Raw genomic sequence first — 18,168 nt, 5'->3', positions numbered from 1 at the left:
TAAGTGATACAATTTAGATAAAACACACAAAGCTTCAATCTACCCTCCTAAAGCTGGGAATTCTGGAGACAGTTCTCTGTAGGTGGCCTCTTGAAGTTTCAAAACCTAGAGCTTTAGGGCTGCTCCGGTGGCTCAGCGGTTTAGCGCCACCTTGGGCCCGGGGCGTCGGTCCCACGTTGGGCTCCCTGCGTGGAGCCTGCTTCTCCCTTTCCCTGTGTCTCTGCCTCTCTCTCTCTCTGTGTCTCTCATGAATAAATAAAATACAAAGTAATAAATAAAATAAAATAAAATAAAATAAAATAAAATAAAATAAGATAAAAAATGGATTCAGGACTGGGGCCCTGGGTGATTCAGACAGTTGAGGAGTCAATTCTTGATTTCAGCTCGGGTCATGATTTGAGAGTCAGGGGATTGAGCCCCCTGTCCTGCTCCCTGCTCAGTGCAGAGTTCACTAGAGATTCTTTCTCCCTCTGCTCCTCCTCCCCTTACTCACCCAAGCACTTGCTTTCTCTCCAAATAAAATCTTAAAAAAAAAAAATGGATTCAGGACGGTCAGCTTTTTTTTTTTTTTTTTAAGATTTTATTTATTCATGAGAGACAGAGAGAAAGGCAAAAACAAGAGACAGGGAGAACTAGGCTCCCAGTGAGGAGCCTAACGTGGGACTCGATCCCAGGAACCTGCAACCACAACCTGAGTCAAAGGCAGATGCTCAACCACCGACCCACCCAGGAAGGTCAGCTTTTGAAGTAAATATCAAATACCAAGCAAAGACATTGCCTCATTACACACCAAATATAATTAAATATATTTGAAAATACGTGTTTATTTGGATGATTGCTCTTCCCATTTTTCATTTGTCAAATGTCAGCCCTGATCATGTGGTTTTACTGAAACAATATTATCACAGCAACCAAAAATCTCGGTAAATCCAGAGGTACTAAGTAAGTCCCTGGAAAACAAGGATCAGGCCTCATTTTTCTTTAAAAGGAGTGACTGATCACTTTGAGTCTAGATATATGCAAACTTTCCTGTAAAAAGAGCCATATAATAGTTCAGGCTTAATCTACATATGGTTTCTCTCACATAGTCTTTGAAATTTGTTTGTAGGGAACACCTGGGTGGCTCAACAGTTGAGCCTTCAGCTCAGAGGTGATCCTGGGGTTCTGGGATCCAGTCCCACATCCGACTCCCTGCAGGGAGCCTGCTTCTCCCTCTGCCTATGTCTCTGCCTCTCTCTGTGTCTCTCATGAATAAATAAATAAATCTTTAAAAAAAATAAATAAATAAATAAAATCTTTTAAAAAATACATTTGTTTGTTAGAACCCCTTAAAAGGCTGATTTAACTACAATTTGCCTATACCTGGTACAGATCCTACCTTCTCTGAAGCCAATTATAGCATAATATGTCTCCTTCAAAAGCCAGTAGTTCTCAACCCTGGCTAAATATTAGCATAACCTAAAGAGCTCTTATTTATTTTTTATTTTTTAAAGATTTTATTTATTTATTCATGAGAGACACAGAAAGAGAGAGAGAGGCAGAGACATAGGCAGAGGAAGAAGCAGGCTCCGTGCAGGGAGGCCAATGTAGGACTGGATCCCAGGTCGATAGGATTACACCCCGGGCTGAAGGCGGCGCTAAACCTCTGGGCCACCGGGGCTGCCCCCTTTTTAAAGATTTTATTTATTTATTCATGAGAAACATAGACACAGGCAGAGGGAGAAGCAGGCTCCATTCACAGGGAGCCTGATGTGGGACTTGATCCTGGGTCTCCAGGACCGCACCCTGGGCTGAAGGTGGCGCTAAACCGCCGAGTCACCCGGGCTGCCCTTAAAAAAGATTTTTAAAATTTGTTTGAGAGAAGAAAGCATGAGTGGGGCGGGGTTGGGGGGGCGGGGGAGCTGCAGAGGGAGCGGAAGAAGCATTTAGCAGAGAACCCAATGGGGGTGGGGGGTTCAGTCCCAGGATCCAGAGATCTGAGATTTTGACCTGAGCTGAAGGCACATGAACCGACTAAGCTACCCAGGTGTCCCTAAATAAATAAACTTTTAATATAATTGAATGAATGGATTAAATAAATAAATAAAATTAATATTGGGGTGCCTGGGTGGATTGCAGCTCTTGATCTTGGGGTCTACACTGGACATAGAGCTTACTTTAAAAGAAAAAAATTGATATGGGCTCTGTACTTCCACCCCCAATCCTGATTTAGATTTTTATACTGCTTTAGCACTCACTCTCCAGATGGTTCTGTGAACAGTCAGGGTTGAGAACCCTGGTTATAAATATTATAGTTATTTCAGTCACCTCCAGAAATGTAAGTTTCCCCCAAGGATAAAAACCTTCCCATTTCTGTGCACTCTGGTTTAGCTCATAATCTCAGCTTGGTTCCAGACAGTTTTATTTTTTTTTTTTTTTAAGATTTTATTTAATTTATTTATTCATGAGAAACACAGAGAGAGGCAGAGACACAGGCAGAGGGAGAAGCAAGCTCCCTGCAGGGAGCCTGATGTGGGACTTGATCCCGAATCCCAGGATCACACCTGAACCAAAGGCAGATGCTCAACCACTGAGCCAGCCACTCAGGTGTCCCTCCAGCCAGTTTTATAATAGCATCTACCCTTCTGTGTAAACAAAAGTCTTATTAATAGTAATAATAGCTACCATATGACGATTACCTATCTTGTTCCTGGTACAAGGCAAAGATCTTAAAACTATGATCTAATTTATTTATTTAAGATTTTATTTATTTATTCATGATAGACACACAGAGAGAGAGAGAGAGAAAGAGAGAGAGAGAGAGAGAGGCAGAGGGAGAAGCAGGCTCCACAGTGGGACCTCGACGCAGGACTCGATCCCGGGACTCCAGGATCATGCCCTGGGCCAAAGGCAGGAGTTAAACTGCTGAGCCACCCAGGGATCCCTAGGATCTAATTTAAACTTCACAATAACCTTATGAATACTGTTACTGGCATTTTACAGAGCTGAAACAAGTTTACAGTTTACACATTTTACAGTACTGAAACAAGTTTACAGTTGTTAAGAAACTCAAACTTGTCCAAGCAACCACATCTGAAAGGTACTGAAGCTGGTTTGAATTCAGATGTTTAGCTCCAGAACTCCTATGTGCAATTACAATATTTCAATGCTTCTTCCCTCAAGAAATAAGTCAGAAAACTGCTAACAGTTTCAAAACAGAAAATTCTCCCATTTCTAGCTGCTAATTTTTCAGAAATCTTGGAAATCTAAACTCAGGACACTGGGGCACCCCGGTTGGCTCAGCGGTTTAGCGCCACCTTCAGCCCAGGCTGTGATCCTGGAGACCCGGGTTTGAATCCCACATTGGGTTCCCTGCATGGAGCCTGCTTCTCCTTCTGCCTGTGTCTCTGCCTCTGTCTCTCTCTCTCTCTCATAAATAAATAAAATCTTTAAACAAAAAAAAAAATAAATAAATAAACTCAGGACACTAATCCAGATATTTGTCCTATAGACACAAAAGAACCCTTGCTACTTATTTCAAGTCTGTATATATTCATGCACTATATTCATTTAAAAATTCAGTGCTTATGTTCCGGAAAGTGCATTTCATAAACAGGGACCAAATGAACAAGTCACTGTTTTCATGGCTTTTGCATTCAAAAACTAGCTGGTTCATTCACAAGAGCATGCAGCTTTTGTTTTGTTTTGTTTTGTTTTTTTGAGCATGCAGCTTTTGATCCTGAGGTCGAGTTTGAGACTTACCTTGACTGTAGCGATTAAAAAAACAACTTAAAAAAAATAAAAAATAAAAATAAATAAAAATAAAAAACCAACTTAAGGGGCACCTGGGTGGCACACTTGTGTCTGACTCTTGATTTTGGCTATCAGGGTTGTAAGTTGGGCTCTGTGCTCAATGTGGAGTCTCCTTGAGATTCTTTCTCCCTCTTACCCCCTATTTTATTTATTATTATTTTTAAAGATTTTATTTATTTATTTATTTATTTATTTATTTATTTATTTATTTATGACAGAGAGATGCAGAGACACAGGAAAGAGGGAGAAGCAGGCTCCATGCTGGGAGCCCGACTTGGGACTCCATCTGGGTCTCCAGGATCACACCTTGGGCTGAAGGTGGTGCTAAACCTTTAGGCCACCGGGGCTGCCCTACCCCCCCTTATAAAAAATTATTTATTCATGAGAGACACACAGAGAGAGGCAGAGACACAGGCAGAGGGTCTTTCTCCCTCTTCCCCTCCCATATCCTCTAAATAAATAAATAAATAAATAACATAAAACCAATTTGGGGGCACCTGGCTGGCTCAGTCCCTACAGGACAGGACGTTGATGGAGGAACACAGGACTAGCTGAAGACAAAGCACAAGCCTGGGCAGCACATTGACAAGTCCTTGAAACAGGCAAAGGGACATTCTTCTACAGACTCAACTGCCTCAGTGTTAATACTTTGCTAAGGGCAAAGGCAATCTTAGCCCGACCCCCAGGCTCCTGTAAGTCTACTCTAACATATAAAAATTCCGTTAGAGGGACGCCTGGGTGCGGGGAGACTGCTTCTTCCTCCCACTGTGTCTCTGCCTTTCTATGTCTCTCATGAATAAATAAATCTTTTTAAAAAATTCCTTTAGAAATTTCCTTTTACCTGTACTTCCCAAGATACGGGTTGGCAATCATCCCCCAAACATAAGACCCACCAATATATACATCTGAAGGGTCTCAAGACTCAGGTTTTATTAGACGGTAGTAAGTGACCTTTTCCCAACAATACCTAGCCCCCTCAATGTCCTGGAAAACTTGCTTCCAAAATTCCATAGAGAGTATGCTATCCCTAAACCCCTCCCAACTCCCAGGTATATAATTAGCCACTCCTCACAGGCCTGGGGCAGCCGCTCTTCCTGACCATGGGTCCTGTCCCCATCCTTTTTTTTTTTTTTTTCTTTTAAGATTTTTATTTATTTATTCATAAGAGACAGAGAGAGAGAGGCAGAGACACAGGCAGAGGGAGAAGCAGGCTCCATGCAGGAGGGAAGCAGGACTTGATCCCTGGACTCCAGTATCACGCCCTGGGCTGAAGGCAGCGCTAAACTGCTGAGCCACCCGGGCCGCTTTAATAAACCCACAGTTTTGGGATCCCTGGGTGGCGCAGCGGTTTGGCGCCTGCCTTTGGCCCAGGGCGCGATCCTGGAGACCCGGGATTGAATCCCACATCGGGCTCCCGGTGCATGGAGCCTGCTTCTCCCTCTGCCTGTGTCTCTGCCTCTCTCTCTCTCTCTGTGTGTGACTATCATAAATAAATAAAAATTAAAAAAATAAATAAACCCACTGTTTTGCACCAAAGACCTCTCAAGAGTTTTCTTTCTTCTCAGGCCTCACCCCACCAAACTTCACACACATTCCAAAACGTCATCAACATCATCTGGGTTATACGCTTTCTTGATCTCGGGGTTGTAAGTTTGAGCTGCACTTAGGTGTAGATATGACTTAAACATAAAATCTTTTTAATTTTTTTATACATTTTATTTATTTATTCATGAGACACACACACACACACACACACACACACACACACACACACACAGGCAGAGACACAGGCAGAGGGAGGTTCCATGCCGGGAGTCCGACGTGGGACTCGATCCCCAGGTCCTCAGGATCACACCCTGAGCCAAAGACAGGTGCTAAACCACTGAGCCATCGGGGCTGCCTTTAAACATAAAATCTTAAGACAAAACAAAACAAAAAGCCCACACACACGTCCCGGGGGATCATCTATACATTATGGATCATGATTACCTACCGTACAAGGTTGTGGGGAGAATAAAATACAATCGTACTTGTGAAAGTGCTTAGTGCCTCACACATAATAAGTGCCCAGTAAATGTTAGATAGTATTGGTGTGCTCCAGTAAGACCTGAGCTGCTGGGGATATAAAAATAAATACCACCCAATTTCTTAGGCTAAGGAAGAGGGAAACGGATACAGGGGTAGGACGTGAGCCCTGGGGAGGAGCTCAGCACCGAGATGCAAGGTTGCCATAACGCCTGCCCCAGGTCTTGAGGAACGCAGTTTTGCCATGTGATGCCGCACGGTAGGTCGCGATCGACTGGCCGGCTCCGGGGTAGGGAAGGAGACAAGGAGGGGCGAGGGCTCAAGGAACGTAAACCTCAAACATCAAATGTGTGCTCTAAGAAAAAAAACTCACAAAAGCATAAAAGACCCACTATTTTATTTAGTGTTCAACGTCAAACCCAAAGTAAGCCACAATAATCAGGACAAAACGGCGGGAAGGGCCCGAAAAGCAGCAAAGCTTCCCGATGGACAAAAACAAAACAAATCAAAAAACAACGAACAGCCAGCAGAGAAGAAGGGCAAGATGGAGGACAAGAGGATAAAGAAAAAGACTCCGCAGAAGACGCATGGGTGGAGTCCGACGTAATGGAAAGTCATTCTAACGCAGGCCCTTCCGCGCTATTGGCTTGACGCTCACTCTTTTCCCTTTTCCATTGGCTTCTGGTTCCTTCAATAGATCAAAATAGCCAATCGTCTAGCAGCGTGGGTAAAGCCCGCCCTTCCCCTCTCGGGGGGCGGAGCCAGACTAGCGTAAAGAGCCCAAGGCGCTTGCGCGGGCGCGCGCTCCGCCGGTTAAAAGCGGATTCTCTCAGGAGGCGGTGTCGCGGTGCATGAATATTGATTACGCAGCGCCGCGCGGAGCGCCCGCCCCTCTCGGCTGGCCGACGCTCGCGGCTCGCGCTCGGGCTCGCGATGGGGAAGAAGTCCCGGGCGGTACCCGGCCGCAGGCCCATCCTGCAGCTCTCTCCGCCGGGCCCCCGGAGCAGCACGCCGGGCAGGGATCCGGAGCCGGAACCCGACACGGAACCGGACTCGACGGCGGCGGCGGCGCCGAGCCAGCCAGCTTCGGCGGCACCACCGGCCACAACGACGACGGCCACGGTGACTACGGCCGCCGCGGCCCCAGAAGACTCGCCTTCAGAAGGTAAAGGTGCGCAAGGGGCCCCGACACTCAGGTGGGGCGTCCAAAACTCGAGCTCGGGACTTGCGGCCTACGGCAGGGCCCTGGCACGAAGAGAAACCCGGGCGCGCGGGCTGCCTCCGCACCGCGGCCTGCTGCGTGGGGCCCGAGGGGAGGACGGCTGGGGGCCTCAGGGCGGCGGAAGGGGCCGGCGGCGCCATCTCTGGCGCAGGGCCGGGCCTGGCTTCCCGAGTCTCCTCAGCGTGCACGCTAGGGTCTGCGTGACTTAGGGGGTGGTGGTGAGAGGACGAGCTTTGCATCCGAGGCCCGGTGACCGGGAGCCTGGCCTTTTCCACACGTCCTGCGCTTTCCCCTTCGTGAAGAAGGATGAGTTCGGGAGTGAGCAAACTCATTTTATTAATGCCGGCCAAGGCGAACGTAGCTCCGAATTGGCAGGTACCCCTCAAATTCCGGGAGAAGTAGAACTGGAGGGTTCCGAAGTACTTGTTTGTTTCTCCCCGGAACCGTATTTGGATTAAGAGCAGCTGTTCAGTGCTCCTTCGAGGGCCAGATGCCCGAGAAGTCGGCGACCGTTTCCGGCGCTATCCCTGTGGTGTTGTAAAGGCCCGATCGGAGCCCGGAGATGTATTCTGTGCGTGTGTATTTTTAAAAATTCGAATTACTTCAGATGTACTTTGATGTATCGTAGTCCTGTTCTTAATGTTAAAGCCACTAGTCACGTGGAAGAGTCTAGCTCTCCGCTTCTTTATCATCTCCCCCACTATTTGGGTCAGTGATGGATTTACGCACCCTGTTTTCAAATTGGTGAAATTTAGACTTGAAAGGTCAAATCGAAGATTATGTTGTTATCTTGTTTTCTCTAGTCCACCGGCAGATTAGTTTTCTTTTGTTCCTTTTTAAAAATCCAGATGAACAGGAAGTGGTGGTGGAGGTTCCCAGAGTTCAGAATCCTCCTAAACCAGTCATGACCACCAGACCTACAGCCGTGAAAGCAACAGGTACAGTTTTGTTTTTTCCTCCCATCTTTTCTCCAAAGTCTCTCATAAGGATCAAATTGGGCTTTTATAAAAAGTATTTCATTGAACGCTTCAGTGTGGTTAAATTACACATTCTCCCATAAAATGGAAATGTAAAATTTCCGAGAATAAAAATAGCTTTTTTTTTTTTTTTTTGGTCTGAGGGCTTGCTGGTATATACACTTTAACCAACGTAAAATTTGTTGCTTTTTTCCCTGTACCCAAAATACTTTGTGCTACTTCTCTTCTAATGCTATTTGGTGGTTTTCTGGCTCCCCACTATCTTGGTGTTCCATGGATGTCTTTCATTCTGTGCATTTTTATTTAATATTTATTTATTTATTTATTTATTTATTTATTTATTTATTTATTATTTTTTAAAGATTATATTTATTTATTCATAGAGACACAGCTAGAGAGAGAGGCAGAGACACAGGCAGAGGGAGAAGCAGGCACCATGCAGGGAGCCTGATGTGGGACTCCATCCCGGGTCTCCAGGATCACACCCCGGGCTGCAGGCGGCGCTAAACCGCTGCGCCACCGGGGCTGCCCATGTGCATTTCTTTATAGATCAAAATATGTTTGATACTAAATATCTTATAACTGATAATTCATTCTTTTTTTTTAATATTTTATTTATTTATTCATGAGAGACAGAGAAAGAGGCAGAGACACAGGCAGAGGGAGAAGCAGTCTCCAATGCAGGGAGCCTGATGTGGGACTCGACCCTGGGACTCCAGGATCACGACCTGAGCTGAAGGCGGCACTAAACCGCTGAGCCACCCAGGCTGCCCCTGATAATTGATTCTTTTCAGTTTGGAGTTCTCTCTGTGCTATAGGACACCTGAAAAAATAGATGCTCGTTCTACTCTTCCATTTGCTGCTTTTAAAAAATTGTTAAAATATGCTTTTATAATATAGTAGAGCAAGAGTATCTAATGCTTTCATGAAGAAGAATATTATGGTAATAGCATGTGAAACTCTCCAAGAAAAATTTCAGAGTAAGCTCTGAAATTAGATCAATAGACTACTATGATACTTTTATCCTATTGAATGTTAATAGTTTCTGTTACCAGAAGAAATAAAACCACTGTTCAAATGTTAACAGTTGCTAGAAATATGACAGTTACTGTTTGAAGCTTATCAAGAAAGGTATACACCTAAGAAATTATTTTCTATCTATGTAGTTAGTTGATTTGCAGGTTGTGCTTATTGAGGTTTGTGCAGTCAACACTCCTCAAAAAAAAAAAAAAACAAAAACAAAACAGCAGCAGCTAAGGACTATGGCTCTGAAGAATGTCCTTGCTTCCTCTGGTTTTAAGTAGTAACAACATTTCAATAGTAGTCTGGGATAGGTCCTGTAAGTCTTTTATTCATTTATTTATTTTTAGTTAAACAACTTTACATAATAGTTATGACTTTATCATTCTGTTCCTTATCAATGATGGAATGTCCCTTATCAGTGATAGACTAATTCATGCTTGTTCCTTATCAATGATGAACTAATTTTCACAGGTGTGATTAGAACTTACATACATTTCACGACTTGCTTTTCTGTCCCCTTAGCATATTTTTTTTTAAGATTTTATTTATTCATAGACAGAGAGAGGCAGAGACACAGGCAGAGGGAGAAGCAGGCTCCATGCAGAGAGCCTGATGTGGGACTGGATCCCAGGTCTCCAGGATCACACCCCAGGCTGCAGGCGGCGCCAAACCGCTGCACCACCGGGGCTGCCCCTGTCCCCTTAGCAGTATTTCATGTAGTCTTATAATGATCTGATTAATCGTAAATTAATATTGTATCAGGTACTGTGCTGTAATTTGCTTTACTAGTCTCCTATTTGAGAGCATTTGAGGTGTGTACAGCTTTCATGTATTTATTTTTTTTAAATTTTTTTTAAATTTTTAAAGATTTATTTATTCATTCAGAGAGAGCGAAGAGAGAGGCAGAGACACAGGTGGAGGGAGAAGCAGGCTCCGTGCAGGAAGCCCGATGTGGGACTCGATCCTGGGTTTCCAGAATCACACCCCAGGCTGCAGGCGGCGCCAAACCGCTGCGCCACCGGGGCTGCCCGCTTCCATGTATTTAAATAAAGATGCCAGAAGCTTTGTGTGAAAATAATTTTTGAGTTATTTTGGGGGTTATATTCTCAAAGATGGAATTATCTAGCTGTAAGATTTTTTTTTTTTAAAGATTTTACTTATTTATTCATGAGAGACAGAGAGAGACAGAGACACAGGCAGAGGGAGAAGCAGGCTCCCTGCGGGGAGCACGATGGTGGACTTGATCCCAGGATCCCGGGATCATGCCCTGGGCTGAAGGCAGGGGCCAAATGGCTGAGCCACCCAGGCATCCTTTTTTTTTTGTTTTTTTCCCCCCCAAGATTTTATTAAGAAATTTGAAGAGGTTTGTGGCTCTTGGTATATGTGATCAGATTATTCTTAAATAATTTATGTTGTCTCTACAATATTAAATATGCCTATTTCTCCAAAATACTATGTTTAATCATTTTCATTTACTTTGCTATTTAATACTCATTGTTATTAGCTTGTAAGTGGTTTGATGTGTGTACTGTGAAAAGCTCTGAGGTGAAGAGAAAAGGAATAATTGAGGGGAGCCTGGGTGGGTCAGTTAGTTAAGCATCTGGGGTGCTTCAGGTCATGATTTCAGGGTCCTGGGATTGACCTCTTTTGTTGGGCTCCCCAATCAGGGAGGAAGTCTGCTTCTCCCTCTCTCTGCCATTCCCCTGCTTGTGTATATACACGCATGTTCTCTTTGTCAAATAAAGTAAAATCTTTTTTTTTCTATTTTTAAGATCTTATCTTTTTTTTTTTTTTTAAAGATTTTATTTATTTATTCATAGAGACACAGCTAGAGAGAGAGGCAGAGACACAGGCAGAGGGAGAAGCAGGCACCATGCGGGGAGTCCGATGTGGGACTCGGTTCCCGGTTGCCAGGATCACGCCCTGGGCTGCAGGTGGCGCTAAACCGCTGCGCCAGTGGGGCTGCCCTTATTTATTTTTTTTGAGAGAGAGAGACAGAGCGAGCTTGCAAGCAAGAATGAGCAGTGGGGAGGGGGAAGAGGGAGAAGCAGACTGCTGAGCAGGGAGCCCTGACAGCTCCATCCTGAGCCAAAGGCCAACACTTAATCAAACCAACTGACTGAGCCACAGGTGCCCCTAAAGTAAGATCTTTAAACAGCAAAAAAGGAATAGGTGGAGCCTTGGCTAAACCTATTGACTGTTAGATCAACTTTAAGCATGGGAAGTTACCCTGCTTGGGGAATTTTGTAATCAAAATTCCATGCAGCTCACCTGGTTGCAACCTTTTACCAAAGGATGTAGGATTAAGGCTAGTGATTCAGATGATTACATACATGATCATCTGTAAGAAGGGTTTTTTTTTTTTTTTTTTTTTTTTAATTTTATTTCTTTATGAGAGAGAGAGAGAGAGAGGCAGGGGCAGGCTCCATGTGGGGAGCCCGACTCAGTCCCAGGTCTCCAGGATCAGGCCCCGGGCTGAAGGCATCAGTAAACCTCTGAGCCACTCTGGCTGCCCTGTAAGAAGTGTTTTTATGTAAAAATACAAATTTCCCATCCTTTCTTCCTTCCCCCAACCTTACCCCCCAAAAAAAAAAATCAGTGTTAATACTAAAGTGCAGATTTTTTTCATACAGAAGGGTCTCTCTCTCTCTCTCTCTTTTTTTTTTTTTTTTTTTAAGATTTTATTTATTCATGAGAGAGAGGCAGAGGGAGAAACAGGCTCCATGCTGGGAGCCGTGGGACTTGATCCTGGGATTCCAGGATCACGCCCTGGGCCAAAGGTGGCACTAAACCACTGAGCCACCCAGGGATCCCAGAAAGGCCTCTTTTTGTATTACTACTCTTACAAGGCTATTATTATCTCTTGTTCAGAAAATCAGAAAAGTTGACTGACGTACCCCAAAATGATGAGAAATAAAATATTTGGTAACCGGAAAAGTGGAACACTGTCAGATGTCCACTTAAAAATCTTCCTAATCGGGATCCCTGGGTGGCGCAGCGGTTTAGCGCCTGCCTTTGGCCCAGGCTCCCGGTGCATGGAGCCTGCTTCTCCCTCTGCCTATGCCTCTGCCCCTCTCTCTCCTCTCTCTTTGTGACTATCATAAATAAATAAAAATTAAAAAAAAATCTTCCTAATCATTTTTTTCTAATCAGTTTTAAATATTTTAGAAATTAGTATTTTAGTGTAAGGATTTAATTACATACTAAAACTAATGAAGGCAGGATTTAAATGACTGAAGCAATGAATGTGAACTACTATATGAAGCAATTTATGTTTATTTCTAAGTGATCCCATGAATTGATCTATGGAATTATGATAAAACTGGATTTTATCTACTTCCTGATAAATCTGTTCATTTGCCAAATACTTATTGAGAACATAGAATGTTACAAAGCACTGGGAAATTTAGTCTTATTGATAGCTGAAAGCTTAGCTGGAGTTTAACATTTAATGTACCTATTATAATAAAATGATCTATAAAAAGAGCATAGGTGCTTGCTTAATTGTGCCACAGGTGATACAAAAAGAAATAACATACATAGCACAGCATTACAGAGGCCATACCTGATACCTCTTGAGTTTAAGGAAGACATTGATGATTGGTTCTAGCTGGATTTTTGTTGTCTGTTTTGGTTCTAGCACTTTGAATTCTATTATGATTTGATGCTTCTTGTTTGAAATCATTCAAAATGATTTTAATTTTAAAAATTTCTGTTTCTGGGTGCCTGGGTAACTCAGTCTATTAAGTGTTTGACTTTGGCCTAGGTCATGATCTCAGGGTTGTGAGATGGAGCCCATCAGGCTCCATGCTATGTGGGGAGTCTGCTACTCACTCTGTCCCCCTGCCCCTCACCCTGCTTGTGCTCTTGCTCTCTCTTTAATAAATAAAACCTTAAAATTTTTTTTAAAAACTCATTGTTTTCATCTACTAAACCCTAATTGCTTGTTTGAGATGGGCAGATAAAGCAACAAATTCTAAAATCACGATTTACTATGTGCTTTTTTTTAAAGATTTTACTTATTGTTTTTAAGTTTATTTTTTTAATTAAAGCTTTTATTTATTTATTCATGAGGGACACAGAGAGAGAGGCAGAGACACAGGCAGAGGGAGAAGCAGGCTCCATGCAGAGAACCTGATGTGGGACCCGATCCTAGGTCTTCAGGATCATGCCCTGGGCCAAAGGCGGTGCTAAACCTTTGAGCCACCCAGGGATCCCCTACTATGTGCTATTTTTGACAGAGTATGAGGCTAATTGAAATTGAGTGTGTATTTTGAGAAGGATGTCAAGCGGCTATGTGGATGATTTTATTAGCTCTAAATGCATAATGCAATGTATATCTTTCTGGTAGTTCAGTGATGATTAATTTTGAGGTTGTATTCTAATCTGTAGTAAATGTAATCTCTGGGCAGCCCGGGTGGCTCAGTGGTTTAGCGCTACCTTCAGCCCGGGGTGCGATCCTAGAGACCCAGGATCAAGTCCCACGTTGGGCTCCCTGCATGGAGCCTTCTTCTCCCTCTGCCTGTGTCTCTGCCTCTCTCTGTGGGTCTCTCATGAATAAATAAATAAAAGCTTTAAAAAAAATAAATAAAAATAAATTCTCTTTAAAAAAAAATGAAATCTCTGAAGAACCATGTCTTTTTTTTTTTTTTTTTTTTTTTGGAGTACTTCTGGGGCATACTGGCATTGTTGTTAAGGATGTTGTTTACCATTTTATTTCTAGGAGGTCTGTGCTTACTTGGTGCATATGCTGACAGTGATGATGATGAGAGTGATGTTTCAGAAAAACCAGCACAGTCTAAAGAGGCGAATGGAAACCAGTCAGCTGATATTGATAGTACATTGGCCAACTTCCTAGCGGTTAGTGGTGCTTTTTGGATTTTTAGTTACTGAAGCCACTTTGGGACCTGGATCCCAGGTGGTTAGCCTACTTTTCTCAGTCTCAATGTCTCCCTCTCCCTTCTTTTCCCTTTCCATCTCTCTTCCTTAGTCCTCCCCACTGCTCTCTTCTCTTTTTGTAAAGCTTGTAAACAGAGGGGGAAAATGGATAATTAAAGGGTTTGGGAGGTTTTATGTAATTGGAAGATGAGAGTTTTGATTCAAAAAGTTGAGAACTGATCACGTAGAATTTTTTTTTTTAATGGTGATTGTCATTTCCTGTTTTCTGGTTTTGAGGTTATTAATGCATCTGTTAATGTTTTCATTCTAAAGGAGATTGATGCTATAACAGCTCCTCAGCCTGCATCGTCTATAGGAGCTTCTGCTCCACCTCCAACTCCACCTCGACCAGAGCCAAAGGAATCCACAACATCTGCCCTTTCTTCTACTACTTCAAATGGAACAGACTCAACTCAAACAGCAGGGTGGCAATATGATACTCAGTGCTCACTAGCAGGAGGTAAGTTTAATCCTTTGATTTTATTTACTTATTTTTTTATCCTTTGATTTTTTGATTTTTAATTTTTTGTTTTTTTAAGAAATCTAAAGTGCCATCTTTAAAGGTGTTGTAGGCGGCATTGAGATTCCCAAAGATGAAAGCTTGTATCCTTTAGCTTGAGACTTTAGGATTCTGGCCTATTAAATACACTATTTGAAAGATAAGGAGGACTGTTTTCTCTGAGAATTACTAGGATAATAATTGTATCTTTTGAAAAATAATTGCAAAAAAGAAAAAAAATTGCCCTTTTCACCAGTTGGAGTTAGGTCAAGTGAATAGTAAAAGCCATTGTTTTAGAAATTGGGGAGGGGAGCATTGAAAATATATTTTTGGACTATCAAACTGCTTTTTTGAGCCATGTGTGCAAAGATGATTTGAGAAGGAGTTGATCCCCAGGGGACATTTGCCAATGTCTGAGGACATTTTTGGTTGTCACAACAGGGGGTGGCAAATTGTTAATGCATCTAGTGGGTAGAATCTGGGATGCTAAACACTACATAGGACTGCCCCCACCACAAGAACTATCCAGCCTCAATCTTTTTTTTTTTTTTTTTTAAGATTTAATTTATTCATGAGAGACACAGAGAGAGAGAGAGAGAGACAGGCAGAGGGAGAAGCAGGCTCCATGCAGGGAGCCCAATGTGAGACTCAATCCCAGGACTCCAGGATCATGCCCTGGGCCAAAGGTAGACGCTCAACCACTGAGCCACCCAGGCATCCCTAGCTCAAAAGTTAACAGTGTTACGGAGGAACCCTGTGTTAGATTGTTACAGCTTTGAGCTGACTTGGGATAGGAGGTCAGAATTATCTGAAATTTGTGCTTTTTTTTTTTTCCACTTTTAATTTATTTTTAATTTATTTTTATTTTTTTTAACGTTCTTAGTTTATTAGTCCTCTCACAAAAAATCTGCACAATCACCACAGATAAAGCCACTGCAGAATCCTTACTCCTCCTGTTGTCCAATCTCCAGCTCACTTTTTGCCAGCACCAACGTTGGCTTTTGCCGTCCCCCTCACTTTCTTCATTCTGTTTTTGCGTTCTTTGCGGTTTTTTTTTTTTTTTTTTAATTTTTATTTATTTATGATAGAGAGAGAGAGAGAAAGGCAGAGACACAGGCAGAGGGAGAAGCAGGCTCCATGCACCGGGAGCCCGACGTGGGATTCAATCCCGGGTCTCCAGGATCGCGCCCTGGGCCAAAGGCAGGCGCTAACCCGCTGCGCCACCCAGGGATCCCTCTTTGCGGTTTTCTTGAAGTCTTTTTCTTCTTATACAGGCCATGTCTTGCAAGTCTACGTTTGGGTTCATTTTTCTTTGCATAATCCAAGGAATCATAAGTCATGCCAAAGTCAGTTATCTTGCCACCAGCATAATGGGTTCTGAATCCAAATACAAATATGACATCTGGTGTGGTCTTGTACGTTTTGGCTGTTTTTTCCCGAATTTCTTGCTTAGGTACTATTGCCTTCCCGGGGTGAAGAACAGCAATGATCATCTGTTTCCCCTGAAGCAGTCGGATGGTCATGAACTTCCTGGTCCGGATAGTTACAGTGTTCATGATGGCAGCCGAGGTTCAAGCAGCTGGGGAGGAAAAGAGTCACTTTTAATTTTAATTCCAGTATAGTTAATATACAGTGCTGTATTAGTATTAGGTCTACAATATAGTGATTCAGCAATACTGTCCTTATTCCATGCTCATAAGTGCATTTCTTAATCCCTATTACCTATTTTACCCATACCTACCTACCCTCTGGTAACAATCAGTTTGTTCTCTATAGTTAAGAGTCTTTTTCTCGGTCTGTCTTTTTGTTTTTTCTTCCCCTTTGCTCACTTGTTTCTTAACTTCCACAGGAGTGAAATCATATGGTATTTGTTTTTCTCTGACTGAACTTTGCTTAGCATTATACTCTCTACTGTCTGTTGTTGTAAATAGCAAAAAAAAAAAAAATTTTTTTTAAGATTTTATTTATTCATGAGAGATGGAGAGAGAGAGAGGCAGTGACATAGGCAGAGGGGGAAGCAGGCTCTGTGCAGGGAGCCTGATATGAGACTTGATCTTGGGACTCCAGGATCACTCCTTGCGCCGAAGGCAGATGCTTGACTGTTGAGCCACCCAGGCATCCCATAAAGAGCAAAATTTCATTCTTTTTTTGTCTGAATAATATTCCATTGGGTGTGTGTGTGTGTGTATGTGTATATATATAAATGTCTTTATCTATTGATGGATCCTTGGGCTGTTTCCATAATTTAGCTATCATAAGTAGTGCTGCTATAAACATAGGGGTGTATATGATCCTTTCAAACTAGTGTTTTCATATGCTTTGGATAAATAACCAGTAGTGTGATTCTGGATCGGAAATTATATTTTAAATTTTTTGAGGAATCTCCATACTATTTCCCATAGTGGCTGTGCCACTTTGCATTCCTACCAACAGTGCAAGAGGGTTCTTTTTTCTCCACATCCTCACCAACATCTGTTGTTTCTTCTGTTTTTGATTTTAGCCATTCTGACAGATATGGGATAATATCTAGTAGTTTTGATTTGCATTTCCCTGATGATGAGTGGTGTTGATCATCTTTTATGTGTCAGCCATTTGTATGTCATTTTTTTTTTAATATTTTATTTATTATTTATTTATTTAAGTCACAGACAGAGAGAGAGAGAGGCAGAGACACAGGCAGAGGGAGAAGCAGGCTCCATGCACCAGGAGCCCGATGTGGGATTCGATCCCGGGTCTCCAGGATCACGCCCTGGGCCAAAGGCAGGCGCCAAACCGCTGCGCCACCCAGGGATCCCTGTATGTCTTTTTTTTTTTTTTTTTTTTTTTTTTATGATAGTCACAGAGAGAGAGAGAGAGAGAGAGGCGCAGAGACATAGGCAGAGGGAGAAGCAGGCTCCATGCACCGGGAGCCTGATGGGTGATTCGATCCCGGGTCTCCAGGATCGCGCCCTGGGCCAAAGGCAGGCGCCAAACCGCTGCGCCACCCAGGGATCCCCTTGTATGTCATTTTTAATTGGATTTTTTTTGGTGGTTGTGTAAGTTTTTTTTATGTATTTGGGTATTTTTTTCTTTTTTTCCAATTTTTAGAAAAATGTTTATTTACTTATTCATGAGACACACACACACACACACACACACACAGGCAAAGACACAGAGGGAGAAGCAGGCTCCATGCAGGGAGCCTGAAATGGGACCCGATCCCGGGTCTCCAGGATCACGCCCCGGGCTGAAGGTGGCACTAAATCGCTGAGCTACCCAGGCTGCCTTGTATTTTGGGTATTTTTTTTTTTAATAATAAATTTATTTTTTATTGGGTGTTCAATTTACCAATATACAGAATAACACCCAGTGCTCATCCCGTCAAGTTGTATTTTAGGTATTAACCATTTATCAAATATCTTCCCCCATTCAGTAGGTGGTTCTTTAGTTTTGTTGATGAGAAATTTGTCCTTTTTAAGTGTTTTTAAAATTTGTTTTATTTTCTTATAGTTGGAATTGAGATGGGAGATTGGCAGGAAGTCTGGGATGAGAACACAGGATGCTATTATTATTGGAACACACAAACGAATGAAGTGACTTGGGAGTTACCCCAGTATCTTGCCACCCAGGTACAGGGATTACAACATTACCAGCCCAGGTAAGAATAGACTTGAAACATAAATTACTTGGAAGTTAGAGTCTTCTCTTTTGTT

The 18,168-nt window shown here is 42.8% G+C and overlaps 1 protein-coding gene across 4 annotated transcripts in view; it reads left to right on the top strand.

The window, feature by feature from the left end:
* Positions 1–6,628: 6,628 nt before the first annotated feature.
* Positions 6,629–18,168, top strand: part of FNBP4 (formin binding protein 4) — a 45,861-nt gene continuing 34,321 nt past the window's right edge. For 2 of the 4 annotated variants that reach the window (XM_072790747.1, XM_072790745.1), the window contains exons 1-5: positions 6,629–6,982; positions 7,888–7,977; positions 13,763–13,899; positions 14,251–14,437; positions 17,966–18,113. In XM_072790747.1, the coding sequence (XP_072646848.1) occupies positions 6,751–6,982; positions 7,888–7,977; positions 13,763–13,899; positions 14,251–14,437; positions 17,966–18,113 (794 nt within the window). In that variant the 5' untranslated portion in view covers positions 6,629–6,750. Of the gene's footprint in view, positions 6,989–7,887; positions 7,978–13,762; positions 13,900–14,250; positions 14,438–17,965; positions 18,114–18,168 lie in introns of all 4 variants that reach the window. The other 2 variants (XM_072790744.1, XM_072790746.1) reach the window with 2 other exon arrangements.

This window comes from Canis lupus, chromosome 21 (assembly GCF_048164855.1).
Source record: "Canis lupus baileyi chromosome 21, mCanLup2.hap1, whole genome shotgun sequence".
NCBI classification, from domain to species: domain Eukaryota; kingdom Metazoa; phylum Chordata; class Mammalia; order Carnivora; family Canidae; genus Canis; species Canis lupus.
Note: the sequence above shows the minus strand (reverse complement) of the source record. Positions and strands in the feature narration are given on the sequence as shown.